The 21,110-nt window shown below is 40.7% G+C and overlaps 1 protein-coding gene across 1 annotated transcript; it reads left to right on the forward strand.

The window, feature by feature from the left end:
- Positions 1-10,956: 10,956 nt before the first annotated feature.
- LOC122079890 lies at positions 10,957-17,475 on the forward strand. Its single transcript, XM_042646661.1, has 3 exons — positions 10,957-11,170; positions 11,317-14,577; positions 15,528-17,475. The coding sequence occupies exons 2-3, from the start codon at positions 11,575-11,577 to the stop codon at positions 16,788-16,790; spliced, it is 4,266 nt and encodes a 1,421-aa protein (XP_042502595.1). The 5' UTR covers positions 10,957-11,170; positions 11,317-11,574; the 3' UTR covers positions 16,791-17,475.
- The last annotated feature ends 3,635 nt before the right edge of the window (positions 17,476-21,110 follow it).

Here is a 21,110-nt window from a genome sequence, read left to right on the forward strand (position 1 = left end):
CTCTTTTTCTTGCCAGGATGTCATCTCGCAAAGGCAAGGAGCCTGCATCCTCTGGCACCCGGCGTAAGACCACCGCTTCTAAGTGGAAGAGTGCGGGAACTAGTTCTCCAGCCCCCGCACAAGGAGACCCAGACCTGCCCGGTTTGATCCTTCAAACTACGATGAGGAGCTCTTCCGCTATTCAGAGGTAGCAACCAACTGGCCAGCCTCCCTGAAGAGGTCAGTAATGATGGAGAAGACTGTGGTAGTTGACGACTTCCACAAGATTCAGCTTCAGGAGAGGTTCACAGCACTGGGCTGGCAGTCTATCCTCCATGTAAACCGTCCGTGCTACGAGCAGTTGGTCCGTAGATTCTACTGCAACCTGGAGGTTTCCTACTAGTACGGGGAGTATGCTATAATCAGCATGGTGAAGGGGGTGGACATCCAGCTGACCATGGACACCCTGGCCAGCATTTTGGGTATCTCTGCAGCCAGGTACTGTTACTACAGTCCTCCCAGGAGTAAGCCCCTGGGCCCGTTCATGAGTTTGGAGACACCGGAGTACATTTATGAGACCATCTGTGGCAGCAGTGCACGTCCGGAGTCCGAGACATCATTCTTCCCAAAGGTGAGTGTATTTGCCCGATTGGTCCAGTTCAACTTGCTCCCCAGAGGAGGTCACCGGAACCAGGTGGGCTTCATGGCAGCCTTTTTAGCCTTCTGCATCTATAAGGCTTTAGAGGGAGGTGACGAGCACTTGTGCTTACCCTACGTCATCCTCAAGACCATAGAGCACCACACTTCTCACCCCGAGGATGGAGGATTCCCATATAGCAGGATCCTCACTAGGATCTTCAAGTTCTTCAGACTGGACCTGAGTGGGGAGGAGGGGAAGACTCCAGCGGACAAGTTCGACACGGGAAATCTCTTGAGGATGGGTCTCCACACCCTTATGGATACACCTTAGAGAGCAGGAGCTCAGAGAGGTAAGGATAGGAGGGCTGCCCCTATGGAGGATGTTCCCATAGAGGAGGAGTCTAGCGAGGAGGATGAGGACTATGTTCCTCAGAATGAGGAGGATGATTTGGTGGATGAGGACATCCTTGAGGAGGTGCCTCAGGAGTCGAGAGGTACTGATCCTAGCTTCACCAGAGCTGCAGACCCACAACATAGAGCTCCACCACCTGAGAGTGGTGCATATGATTTTGAGGGCATGATGTCCACTATGAGGGCTTTGAAGGATGGCCAAGATCAGCTGCTAAGAAGACTGGACGAGAGTGCTTCCAGGGAGGAACGCATCCTGGAGAGGCAGGCTACCTTGGAGAACTCCTTGCTCAGACTGGGCCAGGACTTGGACACCACGGCCAATGCCATCTTAGCAGATTTTGGCCGACTTTGGAGGGAGGTACGGCTGGTGAACTCGAGGTTTGACTACTACAACCATCGACTCAACGTCAACTCTAGACCTCCGTCGAACGTAGTAATATTGGACGATGACGATGACGATGATGATCATTGAGGACTTAGCTCGTCCACACCAGCTTCTCACCTGTTTCCTATTGTGGATCCTATTGTACTTTTCCTTTCTTTTCTCATTCTTGTACTTTCTCTGTAACTGGACTTATTTGTGGGATAATGTATTTTGACAGTGGTCTATGGTGGATTTGTATATTTGAATACTTGTGTAGTTTAGTTGTGATGTCTTTTGTTAATTTGATCATTGATATCGATATATGTGTGGATATGTTGTTTATCAGGTGTTTGTGTGAAAATTTTTGGAAATCTCATTTTACACCGTTATACTGCCGAAATTTCATCAAACTTGTACTCGATGGGTTATGACACCAATTAATTAACCTTTTATTATCTCTCACGCATGCCATGAATGCAATATCTAAATGCAACCATTTTTATTCCTTTCTTTCTTTGGCTTTTAAATCTTTAAAGTTTTTACATTAACCCAATCCCAATTCCTATTATAGATTCTACGGGATTCTAAACGATATGTTGTGAGTGGAGCAGAGCATCACGCTCTGATACCACCGTTGTCACACCCCATTCATACAGAACCGGGTCAGTGACCGGGTTAACACCGGTTAACCCAAACCTGCCAGGATCATCTGATGCAGTATTCCACCACAGCATACACACAACTAAGAAAGAGCTCATCAGTTCAACGGAAGACTTGGTTTACCTGTGAATATTCCCATAATACTTGATACCCTAATTGTGATACAATAGTTAAATACATGTGGGCCCGAAGGAATGATATTTACACAATAAGAGTACAATTCACATATCAAGTACACAAAAGGAATCATCAAAAATCAGAGTGTACAGCTCAGCTCGGTATCAAAGCTTAGAGCTCAGCTCTGTCTCAAAGGTTGAGCCCAGCTCGGCATCAAAAGGTAGAGCTCAGCTCGGCATCAAAAGTGGAGCTCAGCTCGATATCAGAACTGTGGTCCCGCAACACAACTCTCGCATGAGCAATCAGTGCCGTGCTCTAACTCCTCAGGGGCCCACCAATCCTCTTCAGGGAACTCAACTGTGGGACCCAACCCGTGCTTTTCAGGTGGATGACCTGCAAAATCATCTAAAAGATGTGCACACGTGGGATGAGCTCACTAGCTCAGTAAGTGGAAAGATGGACCACATAGCAAATCACAACCATATGCACTATATGCTATGCAATACATTTTTAATCACATCCACCTAAGCAACATTACTAAGTCTTTGGTTTAGTGCTACTACAACCACAGTGCGCGTATACTCCGGGTACGAGTGGCGAACTCCATCCCGCGATACGCCCATAGGGCTGTCGGAGAAGGCCCACCGTGAGTACTCAAAAAAGTAAAACATGCTGACCACCGGCTCTCAACATAAAATAAATGACAGAAATTAAAGGTGCTGACTCCAGCAATTTCAAAGCAGTACGATTGGCCCTCTTAAATATACCACCGGGGTTGCCGACTGTCCTAATGACCAGCCGGGCGTAATGTCTAACCGCCACAGTGACCCGACAACCGCAACCACTGCTTCTCCCTAAATGGTAACCCAACACCTTAACCCCTGTTGGGAAGGGTCGTAGCACGAGAATGTGATAATCCTAAACCGCATGCTCCTATATGACAATAGTACGATTGTATAGTGCCACCGCGTCCCATACCACGGGCCACTAATGCACTCGTTTCCAGGCCAACTACGGCATCTAATCTATTAATGCATCATGCACAATGATGTCAACATTCACCACATAAGCATATCATCACTTGGCAATTAGAAAATAAACACAACGCCCATGCATAGCAATGTGAGGATGACTAATCTACATAGCATTTTCATGATGACATGGCTAGACTAGATACGATTAAATGAATGCCAAACAATGCCTTGAAACAAGGCCAAATGTCCTCTCCCCACTTACCTATAGTGTACAAGGACTCACGCTTGGTACGGGTGAGATCCGGTGCGAGAAGCGTAGGATTTGGTGAACCTATCATGAGTAAGCGGGGTTAGTATTTCACCACTTTGAGATCAAGATTAACACGATCCAATGACAAGACCATATTTAGAATCCTAAAAGAAGGTCACACGTCCGTTTTGGGTCTAATCGGACGTAAAAATCACGTTCGGAGCCTCTCGGGTGGGTCGGATAGCCCACCTGTTTGACCCACCAGTTAGACCCATCGGTCTGAACCGGTAGGTAGGTCAGCCCATCAGTCGGCCCACCGATCTGACCCATCAGTTGGGCCCGAGGGTCCTGCTAAGACTGACGGGCAGGGTGGCCCGCCGGTCGGCCCATCGATTGGCCCCAACGATTGGGCCCGAGGGCCTTGCCCTCTCAGGCGGGTGCCCACAGGCGGGCCAAATGGCCCACTGGTTTGGCCCATCGGTCTTGGTGGGAAACTGCTGTTTCTTCCCAAACTTCCTCCAACCTTTGGGGATTCAAATGGGGCTTTTCCAAATCCATTCTTCACACATTCAAGGTCTCATAAGATGGTTTTAACCTAGATCTAGGTTAGATTTAAGGAATGGAAAGCCATCTTACCTTCTTTACTCAAGAACTCCTTCAAAACCCCAAAATCACTTCAAATCAACAATGCTTCTCCAACCTTGTAAATACTTTCAAATCCTTCAAAATCAACACATAGATCATCTATTAAACCTTAGATTCATCATCTCAAGGGGGATTTACAAGATCTCAAGAAACCCTACTCAAATCAAGGGTTTTACTTGGGTATGGTGAAAGTTTAAGAAACCCAGCCTTTGCTCACCTCTAAATGTAGATCTAGTGTTGGAGATCACTCTTCCAACATCGGAATGGGAAGATCAAGCCTCGACGCCGCTGAAATCCATCTCTTCTTCCTCTTCCTTCTCTCCTCTTTTTCTTTCCTTTATTTTCTCTCTCCTCTTTACTCTTCTCACCAACGTCCGAGTGTCATAAATGAGAAAAGAAAAAGAAAAACATAAATGCTATATATACTTCTTAAATAACTAAGTATTCACATGGGTGGGTCACTCAGGTGGGTGGATGCTCCCACCTGTGTCCGTCCACCTGAGGGCCAAAACCTGGCCAACAAGTGGGATTTTGATAGAATTTGGCCCTCGGCACAAATCTCACTCTTGGCACAAGATATAATATACGTATGCGCTTTAAAATATGGCTACATACCTGCTTTATCCGTACATGGCCTTGTGATAGGTGCATGTACACGGCTTGGGTACACCCGTCTCTTCTAGCACTGGCTCGGACTTGTCCGGCCAGCCGGTGTTTAAGGTCACCCTTGCCATCATAGTCCATAAGGAACCCGCTTCAACTCTCTCTGGTTCGGGTCCTGCATGGTTAAACCAGGTCAACCGTGTAATCAGACCGGGTTTAAGAAGTAGGGTATTACATCTAAGGTTTAATAAAGGACCTACATGTTGTTTATGAAAGATTTAGAGGAAGACTTGCAAGATTTGTGAAGCATTTGTTGATCTCTTGAGCTAAAAAGAAGATTTGAGATTTTTGAAGTGTTCTTGAGCAAAGAGGTAAAACCCAAGCTTAGAACTTTGAGTCAATCCTAGATCTATGTTGGAATCATGATATGTAACCTTAGATTTGTGAAAAATATGGTCGAATCGATCTATGGTGGTTTCCCCAAGATGAGATGAAAAGTGAAAGTGAACAGTAAAATCCCGATTCTGATTGGTGGGTGCCCTGAGAGTGGATGGACCCACCAATCCTAGCCCGCCGGTCTAGGCAGAGCCCTTGGGTCGAGTGATGAGCAAAGACTGGTGGGCACCTGGTCCTTCGATCCAGGTAAGGCTCCTGGGCCAATCGGTGAGCAAGGACCGGTGAGCACCTGGCCCGCAGCTCTTAGCCTGCCAGTCTAGGCAGTGTCCCTGAATCTACAGGCGAGCAGGGACTGGTGGGTGCCTGGCCCGTTGGTTGACCTACCAATCCGACCCAATGGGTTCCAATTGAGCCTAAATTTATCGGGTAACCTACTTTCATGATTGTAAATACGTTGGGATCATCGTACCCCATTGGTTATAAGTCTAAAGTGAAGATACTAAGCTCAAACTCATTTATGATAGGTTGTACTAGAAACTCACATCGTCGAACTCCAAATCTTTCTTGTACTAAGAGTGATCATTGTACATAACTAGGCAAGTGAGAAGAGGACATTGACTTTATTTTTTGAGTGTTTTTACATCATACCATTATTGTGGTAGACTAGCCATGACATTATTTCACTATTGTGTGTAGCCTAGTCATCCTCAAATTCCATTTGCATGCATTGATGTGTGCATTATGAAATTCATTTATGACTTAGTATACTGATATGCTTAATGGTTAAATGTTTATTCCTGATTTGAGATATGAGATGGATGAATTTAAATTATTGAATATGATGCATTACTAGACTAGATGCCATAGTCGGCTTGGACACGCATACATTGGTGGTCAGTGGAATAGGACATGGTGGTATTATACAGTCGTACTATCTCATATAGGAGCATGCGATTAAGAATGACATATCTCTGTGCTACGATCCTTCCCAACTGGGGTTAGGTGTTGGGTATATCACTGGGGGGAAGTCTGAGATTGTGTACCAATAGTGACAGTTAGAAGTACCCCTGGTCGATCACTAGGACGGTCGGTAACTTTAGTAATATAACAAGAGGGCCAATCATACTACTTTTAAATTAATACAGGGCAAGACTTATTTTACTTTAATGCAGGGCAAGACCATTTACTTTTTCGGTAGCCACAGCTGGCATTCTTCAGCAATCCTATGGACATATCACGGGATAGGGTTCACAACTCGTACCCGGGGCATACGTGCACTGTGGTTGTAAGCAGCACATGACCTATGGTTTAGATGTGATGTTTAGGTGGTTTAAGTTAATAAAAATGGACTTGCATATATATAGGTGCACTTGTGTTGCGAATGATTGCTTGGTCTTTATTTTCACTTACTAGGCTAGTGAGCTCACCCCATATGTACACCCCTTTTTAGATGATCTTATAGGTTATCTGGCTGAAGAGCTAGAGCTGGGACCCACTGTGGAGTTTTCAGTCGAGGACTGGTGGGTCCCTGAAGATCTTGGGCATGAGGCTGAGTGCCCGTGCGAGAATTGTGTTGTGGGACGGTAACACTGACGCCAACTCGGGTTTCTTTTTGATTATTTAGTGATGTTACCCCTTTTGTGCTCTAGATGTTTAAATTATATTTCTTATATATATATATATATATATATATCACACCTACGGACACACATGTAAACGTATTATGTAATACAATTTGGGTATCAAGAGTATTGGGGTATTTATAGGTATGTATATGTAAGACTTCTGCTGAAATACATAATTTGCTTGACTTAGTGTGTGTGTGTGTGTGTGTGTAAGATGTGCTATCGTTACTGTATCAGATGATCCTAACAGGTTTTGGATTAACAAGTATTAACTCGATCACCAGTCCGGTTCTGTGAGAACGGGGTGTGACACCTGCCTCTTGGTAATGATCTTAGTGAGTTTTATTGCCACTTAATTTACTGCATGACGTTCGCACTTCCCTTATGTCGTTGTTCGGCCAGCCGAGGTTCTTTTGGTAGAGTTAGTCCATTAGGTTGTTGCTGGCCTTTTGGTCCACACTAGGCCAGATGGGTGGCTCAATCAAGTCCAAACCACTCGTCTGGTTCCTTATCATTGCCCATCACACTCAGGCTTGTCGTTCGCCTGACTGTTTTGGGGTGCTCTCAAGGATAACACATTTTGGTCATAACAGTTAATTCTGTAAACTCAAATCCAATATTGTGTAATTTTGTTAACTAAAATAGTATATATGTAATTTGATAAACCCAAAGCCAATGTTGTGTAATCTTGTAATTAACCTTTTTTCTTTTTTCCTTTCACCTATGGGGATGAAAACTTCTCCTTCCACAAATCATTAGACTTGTTTATAAAAATATTCTTTAACACTGTACAGTGTACACAAATCATAATTATTCTAACTAAATTTGAAGTCAATATGAAAGGGGTAAGGTTGTTATAACTAGTAATGTGATAGTCACACCCTATTGTCTTTTAGTAGGCTTCTCTTCTAATGAAGCAGTCACACTCTTTAAAATCCTTATCAGGTTGCTCAATTTTTTTCTTATACCCTTTGATCTCGTCCTTCACTTTTTCCCAATACCTGATGGGCTGCTTCTTTTCACAATCCACCATCTTCTTCAAACCTTCGACCATTCACAATAACTCATTGCACCGATGGCTAGAAACCTACAAAAAGGAAACAAACTTAAGAATAACTTCGTTAGAATAAAAAGAAAGTGTCGAAATGTAAAATGAAAGAAAAGAAAATAATCAAATGTACAAACAAAAGATCTAAAATGAACTCACATAATCGAAGCAAATAGGCACCCCCTTGCAATCTGGAATGCATATAGGGGCTACCCAGAGGATCCGGCTCCTCTCTTGAGCGCTGATCACCTAGGTCGGCTTATAGCTACCTGTGTGATCGACATGTGTTCAGGCGTTGATCTAATGGTTTGGGGCACAACGCCTCTATTCTAGTCGGTCAAAGCACAGTCATTGAATCAGCACTTGAACACGTGTCGACTGCTCAAGTAGCCATGGGCACGACCTAGGTGATGAACACTTAGGAGAGGATCCTAATCCCTACCCAGAGGATGCAACAATGGCCCACCACCATTCCCATGAGGACCAGCAGTAGACACACCTCCAATAGGGGAACTAGTAGTTGACATGGGATCAGGTGCCAGGCTAGGAACTATACAATGGGTTGGATCACCTCGACCTCAGGAACTCCTGATTCATGTCCTTAAGGACTTTAAAAAGATTAGAAATAGTACTTATTGACAAAGACATGTAAAATCCCAATAAACCAAACTTGTGGGAGGAAGAAAATGCCAAATACCTGAGAGAGAAAGAGAGATGTCCAGTAAGATAAATCCACTTGAGAGAAGAAATTCTCTAATAATAATCTTCCCCTTCAACATCGACAACAATCTCCCTCTTCGTTAACGATCACTCTCTCTGGCTACAATTTTGATTTCTTCTCTAGCAATCATTTACCTTGGGTTACTCGAGAAAAGACGAAGAGAAACTTCTTTGGAATACTCTTCCCCTTCGGCAACAATCTCTCTCTCTGGCTGCAATTTTGATTTCTTGTCTAGCAATAATCTTTCCTTTTGACAATAATCTCCTTCTCTTGTTAAAATTTGATTTCTACTCCAGGAACAAGCTCAATCGAATTTCTAATTTTCAAAAAAAAAAAAGAAGAAGAAGCAACCCCATGCACGAGGATCCTGCTACTGGAGGGACTGTGAGGGGTAAATTGTACATATTGTTACCCCTTGCTTCATAGAAGAGACTATTTTTAAGTTTTGAACCTATTACCAACATGTTGCAATTTGCAACTTAACCATTGCGCCACAGGCTCGGCCAGACACATTTTTAATTTATAAGTTCCCATGAATTTCAAAAACAATTCCACTAAACTACAGATGTATATATTTGAATTTTTCCATGTGTAGTACCATATGTTCATATTGTGGTATTTATATTAGTTTTGGTATACAACAACAACAAACTCAACTTTATCCCAATTTAATTTGGTCAGCTATAAAGATCCGTGCAAAACAAAGTAGGGGAAAATTGAGATCAATAATAACATTAAAAAATAAAATAAATTAGTGAAAAACATATAGAAGTAAAAGAAAAGAGGCACAACTCAACAAGCCAGGAGAAACTCAACTAAATGGGGTTAGCTATATAGATCTTTGCCCTCTAATAGGTTCTATATGAGGTCATAATTGGGACAATGATTAAGTTATGCATGTCATTCCTCACAACATCTCTTATAGCCATTTTAGGCATGCCCCTAGATCTTTCAACTCTCTCAATTGTAATTAAATCACTTCTCTTTATTGGGGCATCCTCAAGCCTGCATTGAACATGACTATACCACTTCAAAAGACTTGGTCGAAGCTTGTCATTAATTGAGGCAACTCCTAAATCAGCTCTAATACGATCATTCCTTACTTTATCCTTCCTACTTTTGTCATACACCTATCTTAACATCCTCATCTCTACTACACATAGCATCTCTATATGACACTTCTTTATTGCCCAAACTCCGCCCCATACATTAGTTTTGATATATCGACATCAAATATTAAGATGATATATGGTAAGATGAAGGTATATTGCATTGTTTAATATATGGGCTCATATTCAATTCTTTACATATAATAATTCTGTTTTGACCTATACTAAAAAGGTGGTTGAAGGGATTCTTCCTTGACCATGCGGTGGAGAAAAACTTTAGCCTAAGAAAAATACTTATTTTAGGCATTTTGTTTGAGTTTTGAGAGCTTAACTATTAAAATTAAATATTATTATTATTGAAAAAAAGAGAGGCTATTGGTAAGTTAAACAAATTGTACTCATTTGCGACTTGGCGAGAATTGATTCGATATTGATCCACTACTAAGGTATAAGGGTAAAATGGTTCAAGAACATGGCTCCTGTGCTAGCACCTTGGTCAATTAGAGTGCATGCTAGGGCATCAACCAGGAGTTTCGCACCCCCTGTGATCTAGGAATGTAAATGGATAGTTGAAAATTCAAATTTGATTTATATTTCCTATCTATTTAGGGGTATCCGTATCCAGATCCAAATTTGAATTATATGGAAAATAATTATAAGATCTCGAGCTAGCGTAAGTACACGTCTAGACACAGCGGATGGAGAAAGATTGTACTACCCCTGCGTTGAAGATGCTCTCATGTGCCCTTTCATTGGCTTGCACACTACTGCATACCTACATCAGCAATGTAGTATTTTCTTTTCCAATGAAAATTAGATAATTAATGATTTTGAGAATTCTTGAAATTTTGACAAGTTCTAGAAGAGCTAAAATAAATTTGAGACATGGATTGGGAGTAAATTGTATCTGTTGAAAGGGGGAGGAAGGTCAGAGTTACACAAACCAAGGATGTATTGGATAGTAAAATCTGAATTCGACTCGCATCTATATCCGTTTAGAGGTAATCCATATACAATCAAGCATATTCGGAATCCGATCACATTCAATCCATATTTGATTCGTATCTATCTGTGTTAGAGCGTAGGGGCGTGCTCACGAGAGTTTGGATCCGCTGCTTGTAGAATCACTTAGTGGTATTTGTGACCATTCAACACCTGTCCCATTTTTGCTGCCATTAAAAGAGTGAAGAGGAGTTATATTTGAAAATACAAAGGACAGATATTGAATGTTCACACGTACGACTAGGTGATTGTGCAACAGATCCAATTCTCCGCTACCGGAGAGAAAATACGTTCCTTTTTTTTGTTTTTTTTAACAAAAGGGTAAATCCGTCCGATCAATTCGGATCCCGAGTTTAAAAAACTTGCGTGTATCTTGGGTAGAATAAAACCTTCATGTCATGAGTCTCTTGACTGACTCATGAGGCCATCAACTGCTCTCTTAATTTGGATTAAAGAAAGAATGAAAAGAAAGTCGAAAACGTTCTTTTATGTCTCTCCTCTTTTCTGCTGTCCTCTTCCTATGCAGAATGAAAATCAAATGCCCAGAAACATTGCAGAGAAGCAACCAGGAGGCTTCCCATTTTTTCTCAGTTTTTCAACCTCTTTTGTTTGAACTCTGTTTAATAAGTGAGTGAAATTTCCCTCGTTTTCATGCACAATTTTCTCTATTCTATATCTGAATATATAAAGTTTTAGCTACACATCATTTGTTATGTAAATTTTTTAATTTTTAATTTTTTTTTATTGTGTTGGTTTTTTTAATTTTATTTCAGGGTTTAAATTGATCATCGGATTTGGTTTTGTGATTGAAGATTTGATTTGATTGGTTTTTGAGAGGAGGGTTTGTCAATATTTGTCAGATTAATCAAGTTTTGGTTTGATACTTGGAATTGGGATTGAGAGAAGGCAAGACAGGAAGAATGATTTTCTGGGTTAGATCTGATTGTCCTGGTTCCATTTTCTGTTTGAAGATTTGATTTTGATAGCCTGTCTGGGTTTTGATTATATTTATCTAGGAGAGGAAGGAAGAGATGGGTCTTGATGTAATGGAGATTGGAGTTAGTATCAGGAGAGGTCTGATTTTTCCAATCAGAACTTTTTGTAGATCAGTTCGGGATCATCCCTTTTATTGGGCAATGGTGTTTTTCTTCATTTTCCTGTACAGATATTTTCCTTCTCTGTTTGGACTGTTGATCTCTTCTTCCCCTGTTCTTGTCTGCACTGCTGCTCTCCTAGGAATTCTTTTGAACTTTGGGAATCCAAATATTCCAGAAATTGAGAAGGATGACAAGAGGACCCATGACGTTACTTCTCTGAAAGCAGCAGTTGTTGAAAATGATCTTATTGTCCAGAAAGATGAGAGCTTTTCTTCAGAGACCCATTTGGAGAAGGGAAGGGAAGTTGAAGAGAGTGTGGTAAAGGAGCCAATGGGTCTGGAGGAGGGAAGGGAAGTTGGAGAGAAGGTTGTAAAGGAGCCAATGAGTTTGGGGGAGGTAAGGGAGGCCAAAGCAAGTAAAGTTGATGAAGACATGGTTTTCTCGACAATTAATGACAGTTGTTTGATGCATAGGACCATTGCAAATGAAGAAGAACCAAAGGAAATTCTTAGGGAGAAGCAAATGATCAAGGAGGGAGAGTTTGGTAATGTGGAATTGGTTGAGAAGCGAGAATTTCATGAGGAATCACTTCTTGGAGTTGGACCTAGTGCTAGCAAAGACATTGATGGTACAACTTCCATTGGTTGGGAAGTGATTGAGACTCCCAGAAGGAAGATTGATTTGCCCAGTGGTGCATTTTCCATTTCCCAAAATTTGTCTTGGAAACATGCCGAAGGCCATTCTGAGTCTTACGATTCAGATTCTGATCGCACGGAGAGTTCCTCTCCAGATGCTTCTATGGCTGACATCATGCCAATACTTGATGAGCTCCATCCACTCTTAGAGTCTGAAGCTTCTCAGCCACCTCTCATATCCCTTGGGAACTCTAATGCTGCTTCAGAAAGTTCCAACAGATCCCATGATGGCAGTGCTGAATCAGAAGAGGAGGCTGAGAACCATGAAGAAGAAGACGAAGAAGAAGAAGCACATGGCACCCAAGGGGATGGAACTAAAGATGTTGTCACATGGACAGAAGATGATCAGAAGAATCTCATGGATCTTGGGACTTTGGAGCTGGAAAGGAACCGGCGGTTGGAGAGTTTAATAGCCAAGCGGAGGTTAAGGAAACTCTTGACAATGGAGGCTGAGAAGAACCTGATAGACTTGGAGAGTAATGATCCTCCATTTTCAATTGCTCCTATTTTGATAACAAAGCGAAACCCTTTTGACCTTCCTTTTGATTCCTATGAGGCCATGGGTTTACCACCCATTCCTGGCTCTGCTCCCTCAGTATTGTTGCCTAGACGAAACCCTTTTGATCTTCCTTATGAACCATATGAAGAAAAACCCAATCTCATGGATGACAGTTTCCAACAAGAGTTCACTCCATTTCAACCTAAGGACTTGCATTTCAGAAGGCATGAGAGCTTCAGTTTGGGAGTTACTGCAGAACCTAAGCAGAGGAGGCACTTCGGGCCCTATTTTGTAAATGAACGGATGGCTTCAGAGGGGGAAGAATACCCCATGTTTCAAAGACAACTGAGTGAGAAGAGTGATTCTAAGGTAAGTTCTGTTCCCGAAACAGAGTCAGCTTCTTCGGTTGCAGATCAAGAAGATCACAAGACACGCTCTGAACAAGAATTCACTCAAGAAGTTGACCTGATTTCTCAGGTTGACCATGCTTCTGATAATGTTGATCATGAAAGCCAATCCTCCAAAGAAGTAGACCCAGTGGAAATTGATCCTGAAGAGAAGAGAGCTGTCAAAGTTGATGTGGTTGATGTCAAAGGGATCCATGTGGAAGGAAGACCGATGCATGTTTCTGATCATGTTGAACATGAAAGCCAGTCCTCTGAAGAATTAGAGCCAGCAGAGGTTTATCCTGAAGAGAGGAGAGACTTTGGTGTTGACGGGCTTAATATGAATGGGGTTGATGAGGGGACTTCCCATGAAGTGGAACTCCACCGGCACCAGTCAGGATCTGTTGCTTCGTTTGTGGAACCTGACAACAGTGATGTTCCTGCAGTAGAAGAGAGATACAGTGATTCAAGCTCGTCATCGTCAGAAGTGCATGAAAAATTATTCCATATGGACACAGATGAAGGATCGAGGGATCTAGAGCTGAAAAGGGACGATAGTACTGAAGGGTCCAGTGTCTCAAATCGATCATCTCTCGCTGAATCAGAATTTAATCATAGGAACAGGATCATGGAAGGTGGGGATGAGAGTCAAACCAAGGAGCCTGTTTATGATTCTAGCCCATCAGAGAAGAAGACACTCTCTAACATGACATCCATCCAGGAAGCTCTCTTTTATGTGGATAAAGGAGTTGTCACCTCCACTCCCTCCGTAGCTTCTGACTTACAGGTAGAGGTCTCTGAAATCAGTTCATCTCCAGTGCTGGTTGATAGAGAAGATGCAAAATCTGTGTATTATGAAGAGAGTACAATGGAAATCTCTCATGTCAAGGAAAGTTCATGGGTGGCCTCACCTAACCTGTGTGCGATAGAGGAAAATGAATTGAGGTCAATGGAAGTTACAGAGATTAGTGAATGTGATGTTATAGAGGTTGGATTTTCAGCAGTCAGCCAGAATGCTGATGATCCTCATGTTCCAAAAATGGTAGTTGGGGAAGCTGCAAGTGGCTTAAGTCCATCTTCATTGGAAACTCAATTGGGAGAGGTGGGTGTGATAAGTAAGGAAGAGCATTTTCAGTCGGAGCAGGATCAAGTCTCTTTGTCAAGCTCCAATGCAGAGGTCTGTGGGGAGGTCCACCAACATGATGCCAACATGAATGTGGACACCATGGCATCAAGTTATTTAAATGGGTTATCATCTTCTGAAGGTTCGGGATCTTCTAAAATGGAGAAGTCCACACCTTTGATGGAGGAATTTACTGTTCATCTATCTACTGATTGTGATCATGAAGAAACCCAGGTCAGTGCTCCTGTATCAGTTATAGAACATAAAATATCAGCTATCCTAAATAGGTTAGTTATTTTTTATTGATAAGTCACCATTGTTCCTCTATTTTCATTTTTAACTTTCCTTTATGGTGTAATTAGTTAAATATATCACATTTTTTTTTCTTTTCTTTGGGAGCAAATTAGCCATTTGATCCATTCAAATTCTTTGAACAGTCTGTCATGTAAAATTGATCAGGCAGTGTTTGGACAAACTTTTGGAAGCAATTGGATTCTGAAAGCTCAGAAAAGCAAGATTTAAATTTTTATTTTTGAAAAAATTTGTCAAGCACTGCATTAGAATCACCTTTGCTCTCGCCCATCCCAAATTTATGAATTTGCATGCACTGTATTTGTTTAAATTTAGATATCCTTTTTCCTGTATCTTGTGCAATTCCACGTCTATAAATATGAAGACAGATTGCTGTTCTTAGCAAACAAGAGTGGGGTGCTATTTTGAAATAATTTTGGCATATAGAAGCTGAGTGGGCAGCCCAAAGAATGTCCAATTATTTTTGGGCTATTCCCTTCCATTTGTCAACTTTCATCCTTGTAGTCCTATCCCTTGAGCAACTTTTCCAAGCCGTATAGGTATATAAAACTTGTCCAGAAGCTTTTCACATGCTCATCAGTCTCGAACCTGTTCCATAACACACTTTGCCTGTGCCAATGGCTTGTCCAACCATAATTGTTTGATTGACGTTCTTTTGCCCTAGATTTTGGACTTGGGCCCATTTAGCTTTCCTGAATGTATTTAGGAACTGGATCTTGTTTTGATGGGCATGATGATTGTTTCATATTTTTCATCTTTTGTCATCCGAATGCTTCCTATTGATGAGCGTATGGGCCACATGAAAAGCATTTCGAGCATATAAAATATATAGATAATGAGGGAGACTAACAGATGCCTTTTTGTACATTCAGGAATCATCTGTTCTTCTAGTAAAGTCTGATGTCCAAGCAACTGAGAATGAGGATTCATCAATTCTCTCTATGTTAACTGGTCCTTTCTCTATCCCACCTGAGGTCTCTGAGATCAAGTTTACTACAGTTCCAACTAATACAAAAGACAACATCCATGTAAGAGTCCAAAGTGGGGATGAAAGCCGAGTCTTGGAGAACCAAGGTGATTCAATAGAAACAATTGGGATGCAGGTCAGTACGGAACAAATTAGTGAAGAGGCAGAGGGAATCAAAGAGATTGATGAGGGACTTCTGTCAGAATTGGACACAGTAGGTGATTTCAGTGTCAAAGAGTTGGGAGTTAACATGGACCAGAAAGAAAACAAGTTGAGTTTGGAGGAGCCAGAGAGCCTTCTTGGGTTGCAAGTTCTTGGAGACAGGCCTGTAGAAGATTTTGAAGTGGATTCTGTCAGATTAAGCAAGCTTGAAGCTGTTACAGACTCAGCAGACAAGTATTGGATTAGGTCTGCCAATTTTGAGGTGAAAGACAGAGTTATGGAAGGGACCGGAAGTACTTCTGAGTCACAAGTTCTTGAAGCAAGCACTCTTGGCAATCTTAATGTGGATTTTAAGCATGTTCCTGAAGGAGACTTTGAGAAATCTGTGGTTGTTGAATCAATCCACAGTGAGCCATTGTCGAAGGAAACTGAAGTTGAATTCGCTGAGTTTGAGCAAACCAAACAAGATCCAAATCCAATAAAGATTGGTTCTGAGATTTCAGATTTTGAAGCAAGATCGCTTAAAGATATGGAGTTAGCTTCCAAGAAACTCAATCAAGGAGTTCAGGAATCTGTTGTTACAGAATCAGTCCATGATAAGTCAATAACAGGGGAAAGTGAAATTGGACCTAGTGAATCTGGGCTATCAGAAAGAGACTCAAGTCAGACTGCAAACAACTCAGAGCGACCGGTTCTTGAGGCAAGGTCTCTTGAAGATTTTGATATGGCTTTCAAGCAATTCCATGGTGGAGATCAGAAACCAATGATAATTGATTCATTCCACAATATGCCAACAAGGGAGGAAACTGAAGTTGGGGTAAGTAAATCTGGGCAATCTGATGGAGAAACCAAACCAAATGAAATCAGTTCAGAGCTATCAGTTCTTGAAGAGAAGTCTGTTGAAGGTATTGATTTGGCCATTATGCAATTGCATGGAGGAGATATTGAGAAAAACATCCTTCCTGAATCAGTTGATGATAGGCCACCTGGTAGAATCCCAATATAAGGTAGATATTCATCCAGACCTACCGGTTGTTGAAGTTGGAACTTTGGACGGTCCTGAAGTTGAAGTGAAGAAAATGGAAACAACTAAGGAGAGTGAATCAAGTCCTGAAGAATCTGGGATCCCAAGATACTAGCATAAGTGCTGAAGAATCAGGCAGGGAGTTAAACGAATATCTGAGAGTTCAAGCTTGAGTACATCAGCTGGAAGACATAAGAAAGCTGGATTTCATAAACCAAGTTCCAGTGCAAGCTCAAGCTCCTGCTCCAGCTGAAATGATTCTGAATGAGAACAATTTGGGACTTTGTTGCAGAAATTTTAAATGACCAAGTAGCTCGGCCAGTTGGTCTTTCCCCCATATGGTTGTTTAAACAGAAAAGAAACATTGAGGTTTTATGGTTTTTGAGTTTGAGCTTTGGGCTTTGTTTTGGTGATGATGATCTTGTTCTTTTAGATCTATTTTTAGCAGCTTAAATGTCTGCCTTACTGCTTCAAGAATATGGTTTCAATTTCTTGAAGTATGATCGTGTGAGATTTTTATTTTTGTCCTGCCATCTTTTGAGAGCCGGTGCTTTATAGTTTGAATTTTGTTGCAGAAAGTTTTGTATTCATCCATATGATTTGTAAATTGTATTCCCAATGAAGTTTTGAGTATTTATGAATGATTTTTTGGATATTATTTACTGTACTTCCTTCCCCTTATTTTTTACTTTGTTCCGGGGAAATCTTTGGATTTTAAGGATGCAGTGCTCTTGGATACAGACAAAAAATTCCTGTCCTTGTACAAACCTTCGTAAAAAAAGATGGTAGTAAAGGTATAGTTGAACCCAAAGGTTATGTTTCTGACAATCCAGACAACTCTAAATGCCATGGCTTGATCTGCTAAATAGTGAATATGAACCCTTCTCTGGTCTATGAAGCCTAAAAGAAGAGGAGGGGAGTTTTCATATGGGTGATCAGTGTTTTTCCCTGGAGACTGAAAATCTCAACATTCTCATTCACTCACTGAGCAGATAAGGGATCTTCAAACATGAACTGTTAGTTGAGTGATTCTATCAGGTTGCTTATGAAATTTTGATGCCTCAATGCTTGAACAAGTGAAATAATTTGGTTCTTCTTTTCCTCTGATATAATCTGTTCTTTTATACATTGTCATTGATGTTCTGTACCATCTGGGATGAGTAGTTTTCCAAGGAAAGAAAAAAAAGATTAAAAGTCACATGAAAAAAAAAAAAAAAAAATCTAGATGGTTTGTATCAGTTCAACATCTTGGTAAAATATACTTAGCCTCTGACTTCGAACTTAGCAAGATATTTTTGCAGAAGAATAAATAAGTAAAAATAAAAACTAATCTGGTGATATTTTCATTAATGTGATCCCTGCTATATATGGATCTAGGGTGAATGTAAATACTATAAGACTCACCTCAGGTTCATGCTAATCGTTCTCTGTTTTCATATGGCAAACCGATACTCCACAAATGCTAAGTGCTAACGATAGTTCATTTTTTTTTGGTAATTTTTTTTTTTAGTGTAGTGGCAGCAGACAAAGTTGTTATGCTAAAAATGAGGATCCTCTGTGAGTTTACTCATGGCTGATTAGAGTTTCCATCAACGAGATACTGATATCTTCTGTTGCAATCACCTTCCATGAAGGCTTTGGCATAATTCTGTTTTTTCCAGGGATCAGAGGATCAAGATGTTGATATTTCCTTACAATACCTATCAGATTTATGCTCATCCGTCATCTTTTCCAGTAAAACTGAAGTTGCAATCTGTTAAGCTGGTGAAGCAGATGACAACAGAAGGTATTGAAACCAAAAGAATCCTCGATTAGCAAACATTATCAAATTTCTACCAATATCCATGTGAGCTGAGCAAAGAATTGGTTGGAATAATTCCACATGCAGACTTCTCTCTCTTTAATGATGCCACTTCTCCTTTTTTTGGTTACAAATCTTTGCATATTTTATTTCCATTTTCAAATTTCTTGTTTGTAGGCAAGTCACACACTAAACTTTCTGATTTGTCATTCAGGAGAGTATCATCTTCTCTTCACCCTTCCTGTTGCTGTTGCTACTTGGAATTGAGATTTATGAAAGCATTTAAATCTCTTGCTTCATTTTGATTCTATTTTACAAATTTGAATCAGAACTTGTCTTTCCCACAACATAGACTACTACAGCCTAGGAGGCAGTGCTGTTTCTTTCTGTTCAAAGTGTTTGAGCAAGTTACAAAATCATATTCCTTTGAACCAATGAAGCTACTTAGTACCAAAACATATCTTGTTATGCAACTCAGGAAATTTAGTTCTTTGAATTTCCTTCACCTGCTAGGAAAGCATGTGCAACTTAGTTTTCTGGAGATGGGCAATGAGAACAGAAACGTGCCGGTTTGAGGATGATATAGAATGATTTTCAACATGCTTAATACTGAGTTCTGTTTTAATCTTAGAATAGAAAATTGTATGTATACTCTGCTCTTACGATTGGCGATCTCTTTCTTTCTCCGGTTAATTTATCATAATATGATTATTCATCTGTAAATCTTCATTGCCTTAAATTGTTATTACTAAATCTTTATTGCTTTACATTTGTATTACTATTCTTTGTGGGTATAACTTCATTTGGTATATGTCCTACTGATATTTCCTGAATCAGAAAGAGGACCAGCAAGAGATGTCCTGAAGGAAATCTTACACCAATAACTGATGTGAGTGGAAAGAGTTTCAAAGCCTCTAAGGGAACTGCATGCCTTTGTTCTAATGGAGCTTTTAAAGACATCGTTTACTTTCTGGTCAAACCAGTGCTTCCTGATTAAATGTTACAGGCAGACATTCTCACGCATTGCTGCAAAATGTAGGAGTAAACATGATTACCGTGATTAACTTCTTTTTTACAGAGAATTTGATGTCGTCTCGAAGGGAAGCATAGTTTGAGAGATATTATCACCCCTTGTTTTGATTGTTCTTTGATTTATGCACGTAAATCCGGATGGCTTGTCTACTTACCTGCAATGGCACCTGGTTTATTTTTCTTAGTATGATTTGAAAACAAATTTATGAAGATTTCTCACTTTTGTATAATGAGACCTTGAGTGAGATAATGGATCCTTACCAAGCTATACATAGATCAAGAACCTGTAGTGGCTAGCCAATCTCCTCTTTGATGGTTCTGACCTGCCAAGATTTAGACAAACTAATTACTTAAAGTTCTTCCTGATTGTTGAATGTGATGGCTTTTTTTCCCCTGAATTAACATTCAATTCTTTTGATTCTTGAATTTTGTTTGTGGAGAAAAGTTTTTTGCATGGGTGATAGGGAAGCTTTGACTGTTGGAATAGATAGAGCATGGTTTGGATTGGCCACCATGTCAAATTTCGCAGCCAAATTTACTCACATACCCTTCCATATATTGGCATTGTCCTCTGTATTTTCCGTCATTCATTTGATTTTTCAACTTCATTCTGCCACATGATCAACTCCTTTATCCTGAAACCATATACACGAGCAGGGCCCTTTACTAGTCCACGTGGAAGATATTTAATTGGGCTATGCAGGAAATAAAAAGGCCATATAAGAAATATTACATTGAGAAATAACTTAGGTTTTCAATAGGTAAAGAAAATAATTGTACAAAGAAGGGAGCTTGACTGCAAGACTCACCCATCGAGCAAAATTGAAAGTCGTCCTTAGTGATCTGACGATGTCAAGTGGAAGGGCCATCCATCAATGGATAAAAGTTACTCTAGGATAACTAGCTATAATCTTCCTCGTGGGTTCACATTGACGGGAAGGTTTGGCACCTCGATGTTGGCTCTTCGCCACTTGGGTTGTAGTATGTTCCAAGGGTTGGTTGGGTTGTTTGCCCATTAAAGCAATACGTGAGCTGGATTCAAAGCGTTGTGAGATAATTCACTTAAGGTGTTAGGAGCAATATTGAAAGAACCTTTCCCTATTGTGAGAGGATCGGGAAGGACACACCTCTAGTGTACCAGTTATCATGACCATGGTAAACGCGCCAAGTGTAGAGCGGATAAAAAATCAGCTTGAATGATCTCCATCTAAACTATGGATATGCACAAACAAATGGCTTTGGTTTCCCTCATAGCGCAAAGAGAAAAATTATGCAATCCCAGTTCAAAAACCTCACTTGGTATCAGTATAGATTCACCCAGAGTGCCTAAGTAAGTCAATGTGTAATAATAGTGGTAATTTGGTAATTAATCATACATTTTAAATGTCACTTGGTAAATAAAGAAAAAGACATATAAAGACAACTCTTATTTATCAAGTAGGGATACACTTGGAAGGGTTTATTCGAAA

This window comes from Macadamia integrifolia, chromosome 5 (assembly GCF_013358625.1).
Source record: "Macadamia integrifolia cultivar HAES 741 chromosome 5, SCU_Mint_v3, whole genome shotgun sequence".
NCBI classification, from domain to species: domain Eukaryota; kingdom Viridiplantae; phylum Streptophyta; class Magnoliopsida; order Proteales; family Proteaceae; genus Macadamia; species Macadamia integrifolia.